At 40.7% G+C, this 23,722-nt stretch overlaps 1 protein-coding gene across 1 annotated transcript; it reads left to right on the top strand.

Annotated features, from left to right (window-relative positions):
• The first annotated feature begins 11,081 nt into the window (after positions 1 to 11,081).
• On the top strand, positions 11,082 to 21,739 carry VN2R616 (vomeronasal 2 receptor 616). Its single transcript, NM_001099570.1, is given in 5 exon segments — positions 11,082 to 11,351; positions 14,272 to 15,096; positions 18,234 to 18,461; positions 18,779 to 18,902; positions 20,832 to 21,739. Coding segments are annotated over 5 exon segments (2,346 nt in total). The 5' UTR covers positions 11,082 to 11,090.
• Positions 21,740 to 23,722: the final 1,983 nt, after the last annotated feature.

Below are 23,722 nucleotides of genomic sequence, written 5' to 3'. Positions count from 1 at the left end.
AGCTGACCTTAGCCCATCAACAGGTTGCCTAATTTTCAGGTACGGTATACATAATTCTTATTATGTCTCAGAATTAGAAATATTGTTAGCATCATTCAAGTTCAGCACCTTGGACAGAACCGAATTCTATGGTTGTCAATTCATCCCTGGTTGTCAATCTAAGAAAGTGCATTGTATTTGGAATTAGTGGCCTTGGCTTCAAATGCTGGTTTTGCCACTTATTACCTTTGTGACCTGTATGGCCATGGGCCAATTGGTATTCTCTGGGCCTCATTGTGAAATGAAGTCCTTACCTCATCTGGTCTTTAAGGTGCTTTCTATGTCTAAATGCTATGATCCCTCTGAAGATACCAGCCCCCTTTGTATTGTTCATACTGGTTTTTGATGTTTTCCTTAATAAACACTTCCTATGCATTTCCAGGACTCTGCTCTTTGCCCCTTCAGGCGTCTGCTGCCTTCCTTAGTGCCAGCTGGTTCACTTCTACAAGTGGGCCCCTTTGCAGAAGTATGTAGTCTGAGATGGAAAAAATATTTAGAAGTCATTAGCAACAAGGAAATGCAATAAATTGGGAAAATTTTTATAAAGAGTTTCTAGAATAGAGATCTAATATGTAGATAAAGTTGTCAAATACATAAGAATATGTGCTATTCTCCAGAGGATAAATGATCAAAAGATATGAGTAGTATTTGGAAAAGAAATAAAAACAATATATAACTACATGGCAAAATGTTCTAAATCATTATTTCTTAGAGAAATCAAATCAAAACAACTCAGATAACAGATAACTTAAAATGAGATAATTAGATAAAATTAAAATTAGATAAAAGTACCTAGAGATGCGAGGTTCTAGGTCCAAATCTGGCCTCACACCCTTTCTAGCTCTGTGACCCTGGGCAAGTCACTTGACCCCCATTCCCTAGCCTTTATCACTCTTCTGCCTTGGAACCAATACACAGTATTGATTTTACGATGAAAGGTAATCTCTCCTGTTCCAACCATTTTGGAGATTATCTGAAATTATACTCAGATTTATAAAACTGTGTATACCTTTTGACCTAGGAATGTTAGTTTTAGGTTTATTTCTCAAGGTGATCAAGGAAAAAGGAAAAGAAACTGTGTTCTAAAGTATTTATAGCAGCTATTTTTGTGGTATCAAAGACATGGAAAGTGAAAGGATGCCCTTGATTTGGGGAATGACTGAACAAGTCATGGTATATAATTGTAACGGATTCTATTGTGCCGTAAGAAATGATAACAGTATGGTCACAAAACCCTGAAAGACTTAAATGAAGTGATATAAAGTGAAATGAGACAAACTAGAAGAACATTGTACCCAGTAACAATAATAATATATGTTGATCGACTGTCCTTAGCAACTATTTTCAACAAGGCAAGAATCCAAGACAGATCTAAGGGACTCATTATAAAAAAGAATATCCACCACCATAGAAAGAACAGACAGAGTTGGAATGCAGATTGAAATATACTATTCTTCACTTTATATCTTCCATAAAGTTTCCTCTATTGTAAGTAATATGTCTAATTTTATAACATTATGAAAATGGAAATATATTTTATATGATAAACATATGTACAATCTATATCATATTACTTGCTTTCTTGGGGAAGAGATATGAGTGAGAGGAGGAGAATATGGATTATAAAATATCATAAAATCATTATTAAATATTGTATCAACCTCCAATCTGGGAAAAAAAGATAAAAAAATAAGTCATTAGTATTTCTAGCAGTTGTAGCTCAGTCAAGGGCTTGGAAGAGAACCAAACATAAATATCAAGTGGAGGGTGAGGAGAAATGACTTCTTCTGGTGCCACAGTATTGGGAATAAAATTTGGAGACACACTGACTCCCTGGAAAGTTGGTCCATCCTAGTTGTCCCTGCACCATTTTTTTGCCAAGAAAAAAAGGTTCCTTATTTCTTTGTCTCTTGCTAACCCCAGTCCTCTTCTTCCATTGTCACTTTTGAGATAAACTTGCTAGAGGAAACCAGGTCTTTTTGAACCAAGCCTTTTCACCACAGAATAGGTGATTCTGTTTTATTTTCCAGACTCCTGAGAGATTCTTTGAAAAGGCATCTCTCAGATTAGTGGTGAGAAGACAAAATCTCTCAAAGAGAGAAGATTCTCATATTGAGCCATCTTCAGACTAATGGATATCAGGTTGGGACTAGTGAAATAGTGAACATGTAAACACAGTCCTGAAATAGAGATATTGATATTCATGAGACTTTAGCTAGTAAAAATTGTTCCATTATCTATTTGGGAAAACCTGGGTTCTTGAGTCTGAGGACCTGAAATATGGATAATCATTCATGTGAGATACTGTGTAATAAAAGTTGTCTCATTTTCTAACTGAGAATCTGACTGCATGAGTTGAATAAAGGAAGATATACATAGTGTGAAATCTTTTTTGATTTCTTGAGACAGGTTTATTCCCAGAGCTGTCATGAACTATTCACAGGCAATAGTGTGGCCTCTTAATTTGTGTTGGAAGAGTGGCAGCAGAAGGAATTTCTCACGTGGTTCAATGAGTGAATGTGGGGTAGGAGTAGCACTTTATGGAGTCTTTCCCACTAGACAACGAAGCCTGTGTTATCTATCCTCATTGTTTAGCAAAATATTTTACAAATAGTTGTTGTTTGCCTTTTATTTTCTAAAAGGAACAATGACATCATGGGGTGAAGTCTTGACATGAGTAAATTAGATTTAAGTGAGTAAGAGTTGGACAAAGTTGTTAGCCTCACTCTCTATTCCAGAGTCATCAAAGGCCATTGGCAAATGAAAGATGACTAATGATGTCCTGGGATGAAGTGAATAACCTTGGCTTCTTGGATGTCTGACCAAACTCAAGGGATTCCATAATGCCTGCTTCAGCTGCTTTCCTTGACATTGGGATAATTTGTTTTCATCCACGAATTCTGTTGGTGGAAGTTTTCACATGCTTGGAATAAACAGCCCCATGTCACCAGTGAGATTGAGTCCTGTTGCTTACCCTCAATGGTTTAGCATATCTGCTGCCAGGTTTTTACTGGGATTTCACTGCTGCCCATGTTACAGCTTCCAGGAACCACAGGTGAGAAATGATTGAAAAGTGGACACCAAAGATGGATGAGCAACCCTGAAAAGGTTCAACAAGCCCTTCTACCAGAGATTCTAGTCCTTCCTGAAGACCCCATAAATTTCAGACATATAAGAAGCATATATACCCTAGCACACAGATGTAATCACTGAAATACTTGTTTACTAATCAAATGACTAAGGAGAAGGTATTGTGATTGATGTAAATAAAAGAGAAGGGTATAAAGAAGTACTATTATTTCCTAGGTTTTTACTTTCTATGAGGATAGTTCCTGGAATAACAGAATGTAGAATTGGAAGGGACCTTAGAAATAATACCTCTAAATTTGATGCTCATTGAAGGGAAGGCATTTATCCCAGGATAATTTACTTAAGTAGTGGCATGGCTAGAGATAAAGCCCCAGGTATTTTAACTCAAAGTTAATTGTTTTTTCCTTCATGTGTCAATGCTCTCATCTTGACTAACAATTCTTTGGGATCAAAAAAATATTGTTCTAGGCTTTTCCTGTGTTTAAATCTATTATTATTCCCTTCACCCATTCCTATTGAATTGACTGGAGTTCTGTGTCCCAGACAAAGGCCATGGGTCCTATTCTTGTTTGAGCCCATGAGTTTCACTGTCTCGCATATCATAGGCTATTCCCCTGAATATAATGGGGCATCTCCCAGATGTCACAAAGGACATACTCAGTCCCAGCATTCTTATGATACAAATCAAGTTTGTTTCTAGCACCTTGTCACTTCTCACAACAAACTCCAACTTCATCCTTCTCCCTGTGACTGCCAAGAACTCTCTATTTTAGAACCTTGCTCTTTGTGCCAGAGCATGCTGTTATGGATAAGACATTAGATTTGTATTCAGGAATATATGGGTTCAAAGCCTATCTCAGATATTTGCTAGCTGTGTGATGTTGGGCAAGTCATTTTTTTTTATCTTTGTTCTTTTTTCTGGATCATAGAATATAAAACTTGGAAGAGGCTTTAGACATTATCCATGTCTAACTTCCTCATTTTACAGAGGAAAATCCTGTTGTCAGGAGAGTTGCCCAATGTCAAAGAGATGATAAGTGGCAGAGGTAGGGTTCAAATATAAGTATTCTATCTCCCAGTTTAGTGCCCTACCCCCCCGAACCACACTGCCCCTTTGTGATGTGGCACCAGGACTTAGGACTTCTAGCACTTTGGGACAGACCTTCCCTAGACATCAATTTTCTTCACACAGAGGTTACGTTTTACTTTGGGAGACCAGATAGAGAGCTAAAGCAGCATATGCCAAGTATTCAAGGAATGGTGTGGACAGAAGTGTAGAGTAAGTAAGAGCTCAAGGAAGAAGAGTACTGCCAACTGATTGGTCATTGGTGGCCTTTCAGAGGAGGTAGATTTGGACCTAGAGAAGTAGGAGGATCAGGGCAGAAAAAGTACTCTCCTCCCTTTTAAACTGGTTCTCCCTATCTCACCCAGGCTGAAAGAGCTACTCACAGGCTTCATTCTACTTTTGAGAAGATCGATGATCGTTTCTGACTTGGACTCCTATTTAAATAGCCTAGTGATTCCCTGCTGTCAGGGGCTCTCTGGTATTAGATTAGCCTTAGCCTATTATAACTTAGAACTCCTGAGCTCAAGCACTTCATTCAGTACCTTCAGTCTTCCCAATAGCAGTGTTTGATAGACATATGCCATGATGTCCAGCACAAACACAAGGCCTGTTCTGGGAATAATGGTGAGAATCATCTGGTACGAGATCTCCCATCTCCCTGCTTTTGAATGAGTTCTTACCCCAACCCTGAATGAACTTCCTTCTCACTTTTGCTTCTTGGAATTCCTGGTTTCCTTGAAAATTCAGATTAAGTGCTACTTTCTAGATGATGTCTTTCTTTCCTTTTGTCCAGCCCAGGTCCTAGTACCTTGCCTCCTCAAATTGCCTTGAATATGTTTTGTGCACACTTCTCTAATATGTAGTCTCTTCCATTAGAATGTAAGCTCCCTGAGGACAGGAACAAGAACATTGTTCTTGTGTCCCCAGGGCTTGGCATATTAATACATTATTAAATTAAATTAATTAGTGATAAATGAATAAATGATCCAATTGAATTTAAAGAGCAGTGAGAAACTAGGCTGAAAATCTAGGGTGGAGGTAGGTTGAGGAAGGACTTGAATATCAGACTTTGTCTCATACCTCAGCAATAAAGAAACATTGCAGACTTTTAGTTAGGATGGTCTGATCAAGGTAATGTTTAAAGAAAATGAACTTAGCTGTCTGGAAAAGGGTGGAATGGTCAGTCAAGGGTAGGACTGCTTGAAACAGACTAGAGAGCTAGTCACAAGTTGGGGAGGGCCATTCTTTGTTCATACTAACATCTGATCCATATTAAAAACAAATTGTAACCTGAAACTCCTTTCCGAAGCTGTCTCCTCTCTTTTCAGAGCTAAATTCCGTGGGGACTGACATCATAGCTCACAAATGGTTCACTCTATGCTTCCCTGACCCTCTATTCCTTCTAAATCTAGAGTGGTGCCAGACTTCCTCCCACGAGTTAGCCCAAAGAGCTGATTATTACATTTTCAGTGTGTGTATCTACACCTTGCAAATGGTCAATTGATACAAATCATGACTTAGTTTATTGTTTTGTGGACCTTCTAGGCTTAAGTGATGGAGAAAATGTCAACAGTGCGGATTAAATTTGAAAGGGTGTCCTGGCTACCCCCCCCCCCAATAGATCCAGTTATATATTTATCAGTCCATTATTCCTTCCTCTAGAATGAAAGCTTTTTGTACTTTTTTTTTAACCCTTAGCTTCTGTCTTGGAATCAATACTGTATATTGGCTCCAATGCAGAAGAGTTGTAAAGGCTAGGCAATGGGAGGTAAGTGACTTGCCCAGGATCACACAGATAAGAAGTGTCTGAGGCCAGACTGGAACCTAGGACCTCCCATCTCTAGGCCTGGCTCTCAATTCACTGAGCTACCCAGCTGCCCCAGAATGAAAGCTTCTTGAGCACATATAGCATTGGAGTGAGCATAATGGGTTGGGGCAGACACTTGGTAAAGGATTATAAACAGATAGAGCAATGGAAAACTATGATCCTGTCCCCAAGGATTTACAGAACATCCAGGGCAGGAGTTGTGGAATGTGATACTTAGGCCTGGTCTGAAGAGTTAGAAGATGGGTTCCTGCCCTGACTCCACCACTCACTCAGTATGTGCCCTTCATTAAGTAAGCTATTTCCCATGTGCCTCAGTTTCTTCATCTGTCAATTGGAACTAACCTCTGCCCTATCTACCCTTCTCATGGGGTCGTGTTGAGGATATGAAGTACTCTGGAACCAGATACTGCTTAAACAGAAATATCAAGGTGATGCAATAGATTGAATAGAAAATTCACTTTTGCTAGTAGCTGGGTGCCACAGGAGAAGTCATTTTATCATGATTAAACTTCTCTGGAGATTGTATGTTAGTTTATAATAATTTATTAGATAGTAAAGAGAGAGATGGAGTCACATAACCACCTGCCCATGCCTAACTAATCTGAATTTGCCATGCTTGTCTCTAGAGGTTAGCCAAAAGCCCCCATGCCAGGAAAAGTCTCCAGACACCCAAGAGCATCAAGAGCCACCCCCCCAAAAGACCTTGCTTCCTCATTCCTAAGCCATTGATGTCATTCCTTTTGGGTCTCCCTGGTTAGACAGACTTGATCTCAGTCTGGATAAGAGGCCAGTCATGAGGGACAAGTGGCAAGCATCTTCTGGGATGCCAAGAATGATGGACCCTAAGCCTAAATTCATGCCCAGTCAAAGGGTGGGGCTGATGTCAACAAAAATGGGTTTTCAGAACCTTCCTTTTTAAAAAGATGTACACTTTCTATGAAATTCACACAACTTAACCTCATTTTATAGTATCTGGGTCATTGAGGGCCACGTAGGTCACTTAACTTCCTGAACTTGGAGTTTCAGCATACATAAAATTGAGATAATCACCCTTGCCTTCTATGCACAGAGTTGTTATTATGAGAAAGGAAAATGATTTATGAAGCACCTCATAGACTATCGGAGAAATGGGGCTCTTCCCGATTTTATAGGCAGCCTGATTCTGTAGTCCATTCTAATCTCCTGAATTCCACAGGAGAACGAGTCCTGGACTTCAATCTGACTCTGTCTTGTTCCTGCTAGTGGAGGCAATCCTGTGGATACCCATGGTGCCAGACAGTCTGAGACAAAGAGATTTGCCCAGTGGCTCTTGAGGGATGGGTCAGGTATGATTGTTTCTTCTCTTCTTCCAGGGTATGGTGAGCCCTTTTGGGACCATATGAAGATGAGTCCTGGGAGAATCTGGAGATTGTGGCCACATGCTACTTGGCCTAATTTCTACTTTGAAGATTACAGGCTACGTTCACCCTCTGGAGGCTCTGGGGTTGCCAAGGGATCCAAGGTTCAATCCTTCATAAACACATATCTAAGAGCTGGCTTTAGGAAAGACTCTTTTTCTGTGGGGAAGGATAGGCCTTGTCCTGAATGGACAGGGGAACAACACAGGGGAGCCACTTGTTTGCCAGGGTGGAGGTCTTGGTGCTTCAGAGAACTCATCTAGTGATGGGACAGGGGGAGAAGTGACCTGAGTCTGTCAGATTGTGACAAGCACTGTCACAAGTCCTGGTGGAGGAAGATTTAAGAGGGAAGCTTCAGAAATTGTATCCACTAAGAGAAACTCTTCCAGGGAGAGAGCAAAGAGGGCATAGTGCCAGAGTCCTGAGTGCCAGAGTCATTTCTTGGCCTCCTAGAAGCAATGACCCCTGTCTGATCTCTAAGGCTTCAGAGAAGAGTCAAACTCTAGGTGGTGGCTGGGCATCTTCTGAGGCCCGAGATCACCAAGATAGGAGGAGCCTATCACCATGCTCTGTTTGCTACTGCTCCTTCCCCTGATCTCATTCTGCTTCACTTTCACTGCTACCCAATCTCCATGCCAGCTGCCTGCCCTTAGCACCACTGAGCACCTTTTTACTAAAGGAGATGTGTTCATTGGAGCTGTCACCCCCTTACATGCCCAGCTTGTTCGGCAGAAGGTGACCTATCACCAGTCTCCAGAGCAGCCACCATGTGAACAGTAAGTCCTGCCCTTTATTTTTGGGAAGGACAAAAGGAGAAAGGCAGGCGTGTTCCAGGGAGTGTGGGCATATCTGTGGGGCTGAGTCATATTCCTCCTGTACTCTTTCTGCCAAAATGTGCCCTATAAGATAGTGCCAGTCTGAATAGGTAGAACCTGGGACCTTATTGATCTCTTGGAGTGATGTATAGCTCATTTGTTATTCATATGTTGTGTGTGTGTGTGAGAGAGAGACAGACAGAAACAGAGAGACAGAGACAGAGAGACAGAGAGAGTGGGAGGAAGAACAAAGACAGAAGAGGGATAGGTGGTAGAAAGGATCATATGATCATATTGGTGTGAATTTAATTGCAGTTGTGAGTGGCCGAGTCTTGTGTACTAGTGAATTCAGCAGTGTGTCAGAAAGGAAAACTGGTCCCTACTCTCTGCTAGAGATCACCTAATCCAAGGGTGGTACCCTAGCATCATTGGCTCATAATAATGTAATCAGATCTAGAGGGACCCCTAAAGTGATGTCTAGTCTATTCTCTGTCCCTTTGATCATATTCAGCAATCCCTTCTACCATATTGGTGATAATCATTCATTCTTTGCTTATCTACTTCCCATGAAAAGGAAATCCCTGTCTCTCAAAGCAGCTAGATCCAGTTTTAGACAGTTCCAGTTGTCAGAGACTTCTTTCTCATTTTGTGCTGAAATCTGTCCCCTTATAGCTTCCCCTCTCAGTTCTGGTACTGTCTTTGGAGGTCCACCCAAAAGACCTCTAACACCTCTTCTACCTTGGATTTGTTCACACATCTGAAGGCAGTTATCGTCTTCCCACCAATCCCCTCCAAACCAGACAAGGCAAACTGTATCTCCCCAAACCCAGCCATCACCTTCTGGTCCTTCCCCTTTGCTTTCTTTTCAAACCAAAGCAAACTTGCTGGGTTTCCTTGGTATTGTTTCTTTAGATGGCATATTTCTGGTTAGGTTCAATGACTCTCCTAGAGCAGGTAATTGAGTTAACACTCATCGAGTCCCTTGGAGTTGAAAGGGACCTGAGTGGATCCTGACCTCAATCTTTTCCCAAATGATGATTCTTTTCTAAAGCAACTTCTGCACGTGTCCAAACAGTTCTCATCAAACCTACTTCAGGGAGAGGAAAGTCGCTGCTTTTTGAGGCAGCCCATCCCAGTTTATACTGGGTTCAATTGTTGGGAATGTGAGACTCTTTAAGATGTGCCCCCTCTAGCTTCTATCTTTGAGTCCATGGGACTGAGGGGGCTGAGAGCCTCGATCTAGTTGAGACCTGGCCAGGGCAGAGTAGAACTGAACAGGGGTCTCTTCCTTCTTATTGATACAGCCAAACATCTCTGTTTTTTTCCCATTGCTGTGCCCCAATGTCTACTCATGTTGGTACTGGAGGCAGTTTAGACTCCAAAGTCTCCCTTATTTTGCTCTTATATTTTTTTTTCACAAGTGCAAGAACCTTTATACCAGCTGAATTATTTCTTGTTGGATTTGGCCCATTCTCCTATGAACTTGAGTCTCTGTCAGGTAGCATATTCTTCTTTGTTTCAGCAGCTAATTGTAGAAGTGTTACCCTCATATCTCTATCCAAGTCATTTGTCTAAAGATGCATCACAGCAACAATAACAGTATCTCATATTTAAGTTGTTCATTCACTTTACAAGTCTCTTCTCTTTTGAGCTTATATCTATTCTACAAGTGGCCAAAGAGGGTCAGAGAGATTTACTGACTTCTCTTGGATCAAATTGTTAAATTTATGTGGGAGGACACCAGGGATTTAATTTCAAAATCCCAAAACGAATTACGAAAGTAAATGGAATTAATGGTGGTTTATTTTACAATAGAGGGAAGATATTAAGGAAGAGAGAAAAGGGGGAAAAAGAGAGAGAGAGAGAGAGAGAGAGAGAGAGAGAGAGAGAGAGAGAGAGAGAGAGAGAGAGAGAGAGAGAGAGAGAGAGAGATTGGGAGAGAGAGAGAGAGAGAGAGAGAGAAGAGAGAGAGAGAGAGAGAGCGCTCTGGCTTCCTCAGAGTCACAGAAATTCCTCAGAGTCGTAGAAATTCTAAGCCAGGGGAAAGGAGTCTCAAGACAATGGGCCTTTTTCGGAGGTTCACACCTCCAGAAAGGCAAAGAAACTAAGTCAGCCTAAGTCAGTGTCAGAAGTGGGATCTGAGTCAAAGGCTTCCTGGTGCCAAGTCTTACAGCCTATCAACTATGCAAAAAATCCTCAATGGACATAGAAATCATGTAGTTCAGATTTTGTTAACCTGGGGAACTCGTATAGGGAAAAATCCCATCTTTAATTTCACTAATCTTTGGTTTCCTCTGTAACCTTGTTTATTTTATATTGTATATAGTTTTAATCCTTTTAATTATATATATATATATATATATATATATATAATTTTATATATTTATTTGGGACCACAATTCTGAAAAGGAGTCCCTGGATTTCTAAAGGCACCCATGAAGCCCAAAAAATTAAGAACTCCTGATGTGTTTTAATCCTCTCATTTTTTAACTGAAACATTTTATTTAATTAATTAATTTAGAATATTTTTCCATGGTTACAAGATTCATGTTTCTCCCCTCCCCCCCCATAGCTGACACACAATTCCACCGGGTTTTACATGTGTTATTGATCAAGACCAATTTAAATATCATTGATTAGTCCTCTTATTTTTAAGAGGAAGAAACTGAGGCCCAGGGAGGGGGAGGGGGTGACCATAGTATTACCAGAGAAATAAGAATATGTTCAGTGCCTGGGGAAGAAGGGGGCTTTCCAAGATTTTCTAGTATTCTGCCACCCAAAGCTGTAGCAGCTGTGAGCCTGCTGCATTTTGTTCCTTCAGATTCAAATCTCGTTTTTTCCTGGATGCCCTGGGCATGCTGTTTGCCCTGGAAGAGGCAAATAGAGATCCCACCTTCCTGCCTAATGTCACTGTGGGACTCCAGCTCTATGACTCCTGTGTATCTGGGACCCGGGCTCTGGGGAGCACCCTTAGCCTCCTGTCTGGACAGCTTCCACCAACACCCAACTTTGATTGCCACTCTTCCCAGCACCAACTCCTGGGAATCATAGGTGGGATGACGTCCCCAGAGTCCGAGCCTATGGCTGAGCTGCTCTCTATTTACCAAGTCTCTCAGGTGAGTGACGGACCCCAAAACACAGATAATTCATGGTTAGTGAGAAATGCCTGGTCCAGTGTTTTCCTCCCTCTTCCAAGACTAAAAGTTCTTTGCAGTTCCCAGAGATCCTGAGGCTCCCACTTATAGCCAGAGGGCAGAATGGGTAGGTGGTCACAAAAAGTGATTCCAGGAATTCCAGGAAAAGGCAAGATAGCTTTGTCCTGGGTTTTCAATGATGCCTGAAATTCTACCATTAGAGATTCATTCCTTTGGTTTTCAAACTATTAAAATATAAATACTTCAAAGGAAGAATAACACTGATACCATTTACCAAAAAATAATAATTTAAAATTATGCCTTCAGTGTTTTCCTAACTGAATCTTTATAAGCTAAGTCAGGCAGAGGGAATGAATCTTACTTTACATGTGCATAAATAAGAGGTCTAGAATGTTGAAATCACTTTTTCAATGTCATACAGTGTGGTTCTTTGGGTTCCAAGACCACTTGTCTTGCTACTACATTACTAAGCTGCCATGGCTGAGCAAGTCACTTAACATCTCTCAGCCTTACTTTCCTCATCTGAAAAATGGGAATAACAATGGCACCTGTTTCACAGGGTTGTTGTGAAGAGAAAATGAGATGGCTTGTTTAAAATGCTTTATAATTTTAAAGTACTATATACACATTACCTATTTTTATTAATCTCATTATTATTAATAAGCACATTGTTGTTAATGGTTATTTCCTTGGCAGCTAGTTGGGAGATGGGCAACTAGGGGAAGTCCAGGAGGAGACCTAATTCTAGAGCAGGTTGAAATAGGGCATAGATTTCTTTTTTTTTTTTAGTTGAAAAGTTTTATTTAATTAATTAATAGAATATTTTCCCATGGTTCCACGATTCATATTCTTTCCCTCCCCTTCTCCAACCACCCTCCCATAGCACAATTCCACTGGGTTTTACATGTGTCATTGATCAAGACCTATTTCCATATTATTGATAATTGCATGAGGGTGATCATTTAGAGTCTACATAGGATATAGATTTCTTGATTCTGGGTTCAGCATTATACTCTGGAATTGCAATATTAGGCCTATATGGCAAATGAAAGGATTCTGTATTTAATTTTAAATTTGTCCTTGAAAACCCTTGAGCCTTTTGCAATTACTTATGAATTCACTGGGTCAACTTTTCATAATTTTCTTGCATTGCTCTTATTTTTTTTTCTAATTTTTCCTCAACCTCTTTCATTTGGTATTTAAAGTCTTTTTTTTACGTTCTTCCAAAAACTCTTTTTTTGGGGCTTGTGACTATTTGATGTGTTTCTTTGCTGTCTTAGAAACATATATTTTAACTTCACTGTCCTCTGTATTGAACCTTGGTCTTCTCTGTCCACAGAGGAACTACTTATGGTTGGATTCTTTCTCTTTTGCTTACTCATTTTTTAAAAGTGGCCAATAGCCTTAACTGTTAGCTTCATGCTAGACTTGGGTTTTATTACCAGGAGGTAGAGGATGAAGCCTTAGCTTTCTGTTGTTGTTTTTTTGTGAGTTTGTTTGTTTTTGTGCTTGGTTTTTCCAGTTTCTATAAGCCAGGGCCCAGGTGTAGTCCCTGTTACTCCAGTTCACACCCCAGTCTGTGATTGACCCAGAGTACTCCAACCAGGGCCCCCTGACAGTTATGTCACTGCAAGTAGGCAGCATTACTCCCTGTAGTTTCCAGCTTTTTGAAATCTCAGTTTACCTCTCCCCTCCTGGAATGGCAGCTAGGGACACCACTTTTCTGGGAGTGACTATAGTCAGCAGAGCTCATGCCTCTTAGCCAACCCACTCCCCATTATTTATTCTCTCTCCACTCCTCCTCTCCTAAAGCCACAGTCTGGGTTAGAGCAGTATCTCATCAGCATACCTGGACTCTTGAAATTATCCCTCATTAGCAACCTACTCCCAAGCTGCACATGGGTGGGGAATCTCCTGAGCTGAGGCTCTAGCCCATGTGCTTTCTCCCAGGACTCATTGCCCATTGACTTTGCTGATATATGGCACTGGGGTGTAGGTTCCCACCTTAAATGGAACAGATGAGGCTGCTTCCTCCCTCTGTCCCTAGGGATGGCTGCTTGTTGGTCCTTCCATATTTGCTCTGGATTGTTTGTACTTCAAGCTTTGATCACATGAGAATGTGACCAAGAAAGTCTGAAATGACCCTCTCAAGTTGCCCTTGGTTATTCTGTTTCATTTCCCACTCATATTTCTGCTACTTTTACCATTGCTTTAAAAAATTATTATTGTGTGAGAGGAATTTGGAGAGTAGGTGGTCTAGGCCCTTCTCCACAATCTTTCCACAATCCTCTCCTGTTATATTTTTTAAAAGAAGTTTTACATTTATAAAATGTTATTTTCACAACTCTGAGAGTTAGGTGGGACATATATTACTACTACCACTACTACTACTATCTCTACTATCACTACCACCACTACCACTACCACTACTATTACTACCACCACCACTACTCCTACTCCTCCTACTATTACTATTGCTAATTACAAACATTCATATAGTACTTTAAGGTTCATAAAGCATACCACAGACATTATCCCATTTGACCTAAAACAATCCTGTTAGGGAGTTACTATTATGATTCTCATTTATAGATGGGGAATGTAAGCCTGAGAGAAGTTAAACAACTTGCCCAGGATCACAAAGCTGTGTGATTGAGAATCATTGAATATAGAACTTCCTGACCCCCAAGATCAGAACTCTGTTCTCTCTGGCTCCAGACTTTCAGTTTATGTACAAAACGTTGGGTCTCCATGAATAATGATGAAAATAGATAGAGAAAAAGGTTTGATCTCCAGGCAGCTGTTGGGAAGCCTTAGGAAATATCAAGCCTAGTGGTATGTTTTTCAGGCCAGGAACATTTGGCCCTTTTTCTTCCCCCAGGTAAGTCATGGATCTCAACATCCCCAATTTTCTGATCATCACCGGTTCCCCTCTTTCCTCCGCACAGTCCCCAGCAGAGCCCAACAACCTCAGGCCATAGCCAAGATGCTTCTCTTCTTCAACTGGACATGGGTAGGCCTGGTAGGCTCAGATAATGGTGCCTTTGAGTGGCTAGATCAGGAACTGCGGAATGAGGTTGGAAAGAATGGTGGCTGTGTGAGCTTCTCCAGGAAGATTGATGGCCATGTTGCCAATGTGGGTGATGTAGCTGATGCCATCCAGGATTCCACTGCTAAAGTGATCATCTGTGATTGCTACCATATTCACTTTATGCTCCTTGCCAAGGCCCTTCAGAAGAAGAATGTAACCAATAAGATATGGGTCATGTCTACTTCTTTTTTGCCAGACTCCTCTGTGTTGAACAGGGAAGCCAGGGTGATGCTAAATGGGAGCCTCTCTCTGGGGATACATTCAGGCCCAGTGCTTGGCCTGCAGCACTTCCTGTCCACTCTGCACCCAGCTATGTTCCCAGACAATCATCTGATAAAGTTGTTCTGGCAAGACTTATTCGGTTGCATCTGGCCTGGGCTAAAGCCTATTGGCCTTCAAAAGGGATCTCTTGTCCAGAACTGCACCGGGCTGGAGCAGTTGACACCTACCCATCTGTCTGTATTGAAACTGGATGACTTGACTGCTACATACCAAGCCTACATTGCAGTCAAAGCCTTCCTGGAGGCCTATAAGAACCTGCGGTCCTGCTCTCCTGGGGAGGGTCTATTTACTGGTGGCAACTGTGCCAGGACAGGAGATGCCAAGCCTTGGCAGGTGAGACAGAGACAAAGAATCCATGTCCCTCTATTGTGCTGTCTAGGAAGAGATGAGTGCTGTAAGCCACTGAGGCCATGAGCAGGAGGAAGTGACAAAGGACATTAGGAAGGCTAAGAATCCCTTGGTTAAGTCTCTTAATCTCTCTGGTCTTCAGTTTACTCATCTGTAGAGTGAGCAGGTTGGGTTAGATGGTCTTTCAGTTCCTTGCTCTGTGTTCCCTGATCTCTGATGCTATGAATGAAGGACAAAGAAGAAGTGGGAGAAATATAGGAATAAAAATATATAGGCAAGAGCCAGTTATTGCTGCCATGAAAAACAAGGCTAGAACAATCCTAGGAATGGGCAGTTTCAGTTGGCCACAACTGAAACAATTGAATAGCAACAATGCCCTGGGGCATATGGGTGATGAGCAGATATTTTTAGGGGCACGGGAAGGGGTTTTCACATACAGAGTCAACTTGCCTGTTCCTAGAATCCTAGGACATTATAGGCAGAAGGCAACGTAGCCAGGAAATGGAAGTCTAAAGGGATAAATGTTTGTTTTGCTAAAGCACTTCCCGTACTTGAAGATACAGGAAATATTGTCCTTACCCTCAAGGAATTTATGCTGTAGCAGGGACAAAGCCTCAAACCAAGATAACAATCTGTCCTAAGTATCTTAATCAAGATCCAAAGATTTATCTTTGCTTTCCAATCAAGGGATCTAGGAAGGCTTCTTGGGAGAGATAATATTGGATAATGGCAATTATTTTTCTAACTTTCATATTTGCAAGCATTCAATGTCTTATTTCATTTTACTCCCACACTATGGAATAGGCAGTGCTTCTCTCCATTTTGAAGAAGGGAAAATTGATTCTCATATTAATTGAATGACTTGCCCTTAAGACACATAGCTAATAATAATCACTAACATTCTTATGGAATTTAAGGTTTGAAAATCACTTCACATATATTATCTCACTTGATCCTCACCATGACACTATGAAGAAGGTGCTGTTATCATTACCCCCATTTTACAGATAAGGAAAGTGAGACTGTGTGAGGTTAAATGACTTTTTTCAGAGGTATCCAGCTAAGTATTTGAGGCAGGATTCAAACTCAAGTCTTCCAGATTCCAAGTTCAGCAAGATACACAGAATTCTGCAGAAACAATATTTGAAGCCAGGTCTGTTCCTAACTCCAGGTTTAGTGCACTTTCCACTATCCTTTATTTGCTCTTCCTTTGAACCTAGCTTTAAAGTATGGCTTCCTAATGGTGGACATTGTGGATACTGGGAATAGAGAACAATATAAAGGAAGGGAAAATCTTAAGCAAAATAAATCAATTAATATTGATTAAGAACTTACTATGTGCCAGGCAGTGTTCACAAAAACAGTGAAAATAGTGAGTAGTCCTCTGCTTTGTAGAGAGGAACATGAGAAACCTGGAAAAATGATGTGTGAGAAGGATTGTGCCCATTGTCACACATCACACATCAAGGATTCTACAAATGAGAAATAATGAAAGCTCCAATTTTCCTTTAAGAAAGGGTATCCTGAGATCCAGGAGAAAAAGGTACTTAATTCATTGGTATATTCTCTAGGGATTCCCATCTATCCCCAACTGCTCTCATCCCAGAAGATCATATGGTTCAGACATGTCTAAAGCTTCTTTCTTGTTAGGCATTGGGACTCTCCATAAACCATGCCCACTCTTCTGGGGCCATCTCTTCTAAGGGAGTGATCTTTAGACTGGAAAGTATAGAAAAGTCAGGGAGCTGAATTTCAAGATAATTGGGAAGATATTAAGAGAACTGCTCATCTCCCTCAATGGGTCCAAGTCATTAGGCATGCATAAATTATATTGCAGGGTGCTTAGAGACCTCAAAGGGATGATTTTTGAACCTATTAATCATCTCTTAAATATTGTGAAAGGTGAGGGGTAAATGACATAGACTTGGAAAGGGGGGATATTGTCAATTGTTTTAGAAGAAAATGGAAGAATATGAATGCAATAGAAGAGTGATTTCAATTTTAATTTTTGGCAACTTTCTATACCCTTTTGTTAAAGGGATTGTTTAGAATAATACACAAAGGAAAGGAGTGTTCACTAAAACTCAGTGTAATTTTATCACAAGTAGTTCATGTCCAATTAACTTCATTTCTCAATAGGGTTTTGAGATTAGTAAATTAGGAGAAGGTTTAAGACATTGATGACAGGGATTTTCACAAAGCATTTCAGGATAGATGGATGGGGCAGATAATTGCATAGTTAGATGGATTTAGTTACAGGGGGTCATAATTGCTGTGATAAAGTATTTGAAGTGTCAATTGGTAATGAACAGCTAAAGATAGAGGGGACTAGGGATGTATGTAAAGATTTTGGAGGTTCTCTCTATTTTTACATTTATATTTTTATACACATATATCTTTTTGCATATACAGTAAAAGGCCATATATGTAAATGTATAAATTTGTGTGTATATATCTATTTGGAGAAGGAATGATGGAGAAGGCAAATTGGAGGAGGAAATAAGAGGAGATGAAAAAAGTGTTGACATTATTAAGGATTAGGGCCACCTATTATTCAGAGACTGATGCAAAGGAGGAGAAAATGCAAGCCAAAGTCAAGAGGTTTGGCAATGCTGAATAAGGAGAAGGGAGAACTCACAAAAGATAGCTTATTCTTCCTTACTGAAATAAGAAGTGAAGACCATTTCTCTAAGCCAATGATTGAGAATAGTGTTGGTCCATTGGGGAGAGAAGAGAAGGTTTAGAATAATTCTAGGAGTGTGTGTGTGATAGAAAATAAACTGGACAATACTCATTAGAAGATTGCCATGCAGTGGTGAGGGATTATCTGAAATTAGATAACAAAGTTGTCATTGACCTGGTCAAGATAATTATATGACAGTCTCTAGAAATAGATTATTTTCTATAAAGAGGAGCTTGGTCCTCTGATCTTGTGATCTGGATGTATCTCATATCTTATGCCTGGGAATATAAGATGAAGTTAATGGACCAGTTCTGGAGAAACCCACTGAGCATAGCCACCATATGTGAGAATGTTCAATATGAAGGTAGTATAATATCCTTGGCCTCTCTTTTTTCTCTCCTCATCTTCCTACTTGTGTGTGGTTTTTTTTTTGCCTTAGCTTTTGCAGTATCTAAGGGCTGTATGCTTCATTACTCAAGCCAAAGAAAAGATATTTTTTACCCAGGATGGGGACATCCCAGCAATTTTCGACATTGTAAGCATATACCTTGCTCCAGACCACACTTTGAAGACTACCAAGGTTGGACACTTAGACTTCAGCAAACCTTCTGGGAGAGAACTGGTGATAAACAGGAACATTATCATTTGGGCTAAGGGTCCTGGGAAGGTGAGAAATGGAAACCACCCCCTTCTTCCTCCTCTTCTTCAACAATAGTGCCAATTAACTGGAGGAAAGAATCAACTATTGGCTTCATCATTATATCCTAGTTCCATCTATGTCCCACTGGAATTTCCTCCATTAATGAGAACCCAGAAAACTATAGATTATATATATCTATACATATCTACATATATATGTAGATATGTATAGATATAGATATAGAAAACTATAGGGACCAGCTTTGTGAATGACTGATTTTGCAGACACAATTAGCTCTCTTTCAAACTTCATCCAGCTCTCTTTTTTCTGTCTACCTGTGCTAGGCTCCTCTTTCAGTCTGCAGTAAGACATGTCCTTTGGGAACCTGGAAGTCAGCCATCCAGGGGCAACCAAGCTGCTGTCACCAGTGTCTTCACTGCCCACAAGGAGAAATAACCTACATACCAGGTAAGCAAGATGGGAAAACAGTGAGACCATGGCTACCATTTTGAATCCAAGGAGCTAGGGGATCTCGATTCAGGGTAAGGACATTATGGAACTAATTGGGGAAATAAGTGGGTTGGAAATGAGAAGAGTCAGAAGGAGAAATGGAAAAAGCAGTGCTAGTAAGTTCTCATGGGAAGAATAGAGAGGAAATGAAGATACCAGGTCTTAGAATTTCAGTTGGAAGGGCCTCAGTGGTCTTTTAGTTTGAACCATAGTTAAAAAAACAAACAAACCCTTTTACAGCCTAGCTGAATATTCAGCCAGCCACTTATTAAAGGTTTCTTTACAACAAGGGTCAAAAAATCAAGTACAAATTAAACCAAAAAAAACAATGGGAAGATCTGAATTCAAGTTCAGGTTCTACTTTGAAGTAGTTATATAGTAGGAAGCTGGAAATCATAGCTAGAATACTGCATAGTGTGATCAAGATTCAAAAAGATCTCAATAGCCTGGATGGTGGGTTGGAATTTTGAAGTCAACATGTATTTCTTTAGTGCCTACTATGTGCCAGGCACTGTGAAAAGCTAACAAGAGAAATAATAGCTATTAATAACATTTATGTAGCACTTATTAAGTGCCAAGCACTGAGCTAAGTAACCACTTTATAATTATTATTTCATTTAATACCTAACGGGTAGGTGCTATTATCATCCTCATTTTACTGATGAGGAATCTGATTCAAATTGAGGTTATGATTTTGCCTAAGGTCACATAGTTAGCAAGTATTGAAAGTCATATTTGAACTTAGATCTTTCTGACTCTAGGCACAGTTTTCTATCCATTGTGTGACCTAGTTGCCTCAAGTTTAGAACTCGGGTCCAAAAGATCATTTGAACAAGTACAGAATAGGAAAGAAAAATTTAGAAGCCAATTCATGTTAAAAAGACCTAGAAGTTTTAGTGAACCATGCAGAGAAAAGACAACAAGCATTATTAAGTGCCTCTTTTGTGCCAGGCATTCTAACAAAAGCCCGGTGTCAGATACTAGAAAGCAAATAGGAGTAATTTTACTTTAACAGAAGTAAGTTTTGAAAACAAGGGAAGCTGGGAATGGTGGTGAATTTCCATGGTCCCTAATGCTTAAGAGGTTGTGATTAGGGGATTGCTTGAGTTCAAGAATTTAGAGCTGCAATAGGACCAAGGTGTCTAGATCAAGGTTGGCACCAATATGGCAAACAAAAAAACTAGTCCAGGCTGGAAAAATGGAGTTAATTAAAGCTTCCATACTGATCATTATTGGGATTGGGCCAATAAGTAGTGATAAACCTGGAGACTCCAGTTAGGTAACAGGAAACAGACCCCAGCTGGTAAACAAGAAACAAATGTCAGGTAGACAACAGAAAACCACCAAAGTGGTTGCCAACAACATCCTACTACTCCCAGGGACATCTAATGAAGTTAATTCAAGTAGTTCACCTTCCCGAGAAACAATCAATAAAGACAGTCCAAGTTGTATTACCCCTGAAGCCCCCTAATGCTGTGATTTCCCCACCTGGATGGGATTCCCCAGCCACCTCTGCTGGCATCACATTCCCCCTTGCCACTCCCTTCCTCTAATAAAGATTTGCTATATCACCTTACTTTGATCTCATTGTCTTTTGGGTTTAACCCCCATCAGTTGAACTGACAGGTAGCCTTTGCTCTTCCTACCCGACACGGAAAAATATTAATTTCCTAAAAAACTCTAAAATTTGATTTGGATTACAGGCACAATACAAGACGAAAGTGTCATATGGAAGCCCAAACTATCTGATGAAAATGTACATATTTTCATATCAATATAATGTTAAGAGTAAAGGAATATTTATTTGACTAAGGAAAAGTTCTCTCAGTGTCAAAATTCTCCCTTCTCTCATTTCCTCCATATGAATGAACCCCAAATCTCTTTTAGACAGCACCAGTTGCCTGAAGTGCCCAGAGGACCAGTGGCCAAACAGTAAGCAGGATCAGTGCATCCCCAAGAATCTTGACTTTCTTTCCTACAAGGAGCCCCTAGGCATGGCATTAGCCATTTGCACAACTCTCTTCTTTCTCCTTGCCCTGACCATCCTAGTCATCTTCATATGGCATCACCACACGCCTATAGTCAAAGCCAACAACCAAAGGCTGAGTTACATTCTTCTTTGTTCTTTGGCACTATGCTTCCTGTGCCCATTCATGTTCATTGGCCACCCAGTACCCCTGACTTGTGCCTTGCGTCAGGCAGCCTTTGGAATTATCTTTACAGTCTGTGTGTCTGCCATTCTGGCTAAGACTATTATTGTTGTATCTGCCTTCAGGACCACTAGACCAAATGCCAGATTCAGGAAATGGGCAGGACCAAATCTTCCCCATGCTATTCTCATTGCCTGTTCATTGATCCAGATTGTTCTGTGCATGTTCTGGGTTATTGTCTGGCCTCCAATGCCTATGAACTCTATGGATACAGGGCCCAAAGTCACTGTGATGTGTGATATAGGCTCTTCAGAGTTTTTCTATGCCATGCTGAGCTTCTTGGGCTTCCTAGCTCTGGTCAGTCTGGTGGTGGCCTTCCTAGCCCGTCAATTGCCTGACACCTTCAATGAAGCCAAGCACATCACTCTCAGCATGTTGGTCTTCTCTTGTGTTTGGATCTCCTTTATCCCAGCACACCTGAGTGCTCAGGGCAAGGATACTGTGGCTGTGGAGATTTTTGCTATCTTGGCATCTGGGGCAGGCCTACTGTGCTGTTTATTCTTCCCTAAGTGCTATATTATCCTGCTCCAACCTGCGAAGAACACAAGGGATCAGATGATGGGCAAGCATTATTTCAAGAAATGAAACCAAAATCAATCCTCCTTCCATTTTCCTCGACATAGAGTGGAGGAGGGATTTTCAGCATTTCATAGCTCTCTTTGAGGTATCTTTGGGCCCTCAAAAAAGGACCAATATCTCATTTAAGTTCTTGATACCTGACTGTCATTCATGCAGGTCATACACTTCCTCTTGGAGATGGAAACATTTCCCTTTTCACTTTATGCCAATCCAAATCCTAAGTCCTTTAGGACCAATTCAGACCTTCCCGCCAACTATGAAGCTTTTGATTACTGTTGTTCATCCATGCCCAACAATGTGACCCCATGGGGTTTTCTTGACATAGGAACTAGAGAGGTTTGCCATTTCCTTCTCCAATGTGTCCCTATTTTATAGATAGGGAGGTAGACAAATAGAGAGTAAGTGATTTGCACAGTTAGTAAGTACCTGAGGTGATTTAAATTCAGATCTTCATGATGCCAGTCTGTTGCTCTACCCATTGCACAAATCAGAAACAACTGACTGACCCCTTGGGCTGTCCTAAGCCAAGTTTAAGCCACCATTGGTACATGTGAGACACAGGAAGTGATGTAAAGAACTTCCTTTATATTTCATGTCACTTCCTGTGAGAGGGGCTTTTGCGGACTTTGGCAGTAGAATTTGACTTGATGGAATGTGGGTCCTCAGCCTGCTTCCCTGAATGACCACGTGGTGAGTGATAAGGCTGACTCCCCTTTCCCTTGACCTTTCTGAAAGTACCAGCCTCCAAGGAGTCCCCTCATCTTGGAGGAGGCCTCGTGGCTGGAAACCAAGCTAGATTTAGTCTTCTGCAAAGACCCCTTGGTTGAGGCTTCTGAATTCCCCCTGGTTCAGGCCAGGCTGGAGCAGATATCTTCCCCTTTTTCTCTCTCACTTTCCCTCATTCTTAATTTCTTCCTTCTATTGTAAATAAACCACCATAAAATTGCATTCTGACTTGAGTATTACATTGGGATTTAGAATTTAAATCCCTGGTGACCACTAAATAATATATTCAGTCTCAACCCTAAAATTTACCCTTAACAGTCTGGTGACCACAAAGAGATGTGACAACTACCCTCAATCTCCCTGAACATTTTCTTTCCCCTTTCTCTCTTTATTACCTTCTCTCAAGACTACAATTAAAACAGCTGCTGGATCAGGTGAGCATAAAATATTATTTTTCTTTTCTCCTTAAATTGAATTGAACACAGCCATTTTTAACCTTAAGTGGCAGGGCCCTAAGATCTTAGCTGGGGAAGCTGAGTCTCCCTTGCTTTAGGGAACAAACAACCTAAATAGCTGACCCTCACTGACAATACTAGCTGGCTAGATTACTCTTAAGTATCTGTGAGGAAAACCTGGAGAAAGTTTTAGACTTGTCCTGCTCCTGGAGGCCTACTTTCTCCCCCCCCCCCCAATCCCTGACATGGCTCTAGTTTTAAATTTAAGTGAGAAGTAAAAAACCTGGTGAGGCTCTTCTGCCTTGGAACTAAAATGGAAGGTAAGGGTTAAACCCATATCAGCTATAGTTGGACATAATTTCCCTTGTCTCTTTCAGTCCTCCATAATCCTAGGTCCTAATAGCAGCAAACTGTATGATTAATGAAGATATCCCTAGGTCAGAGAACTAACTACTTCCTCTCTTTGCTTGCTTTTATCCTCTAAAATGCTTTGTGCCATAAACTGGATCAGTCATCAAAATGGGATGTACGTGACTTGGGGCTACTTGTCTCTAAGCATTTCTCTTCTGTTTTATAATCTTGCTATTTGGGACTCTGATTGAGCCTGGTTTTCTTGATCAGACTTAATTAAATTAATAATCTGACTACAGCTTTGGGAATAAACTCTCATTCTAGTTCAATGTATAGCAACTGAGACTTTGTCAGGTAGGAAAGTGTGCATGTCATGAAAGCAGATCATGGCCAGTTCTCATTATGTAGCCCCATTTTTTCATACTCGGGTCTAGAGGGCTTTTGAAATAAAGACTAG

This window comes from Monodelphis domestica, chromosome 6 (assembly GCF_027887165.1).
Source record: "Monodelphis domestica isolate mMonDom1 chromosome 6, mMonDom1.pri, whole genome shotgun sequence".
NCBI lineage: Eukaryota > Metazoa > Chordata > Mammalia > Didelphimorphia > Didelphidae > Monodelphis > Monodelphis domestica.
Note: the sequence above shows the minus strand (reverse complement) of the source record. Positions and strands in the feature narration are given on the sequence as shown.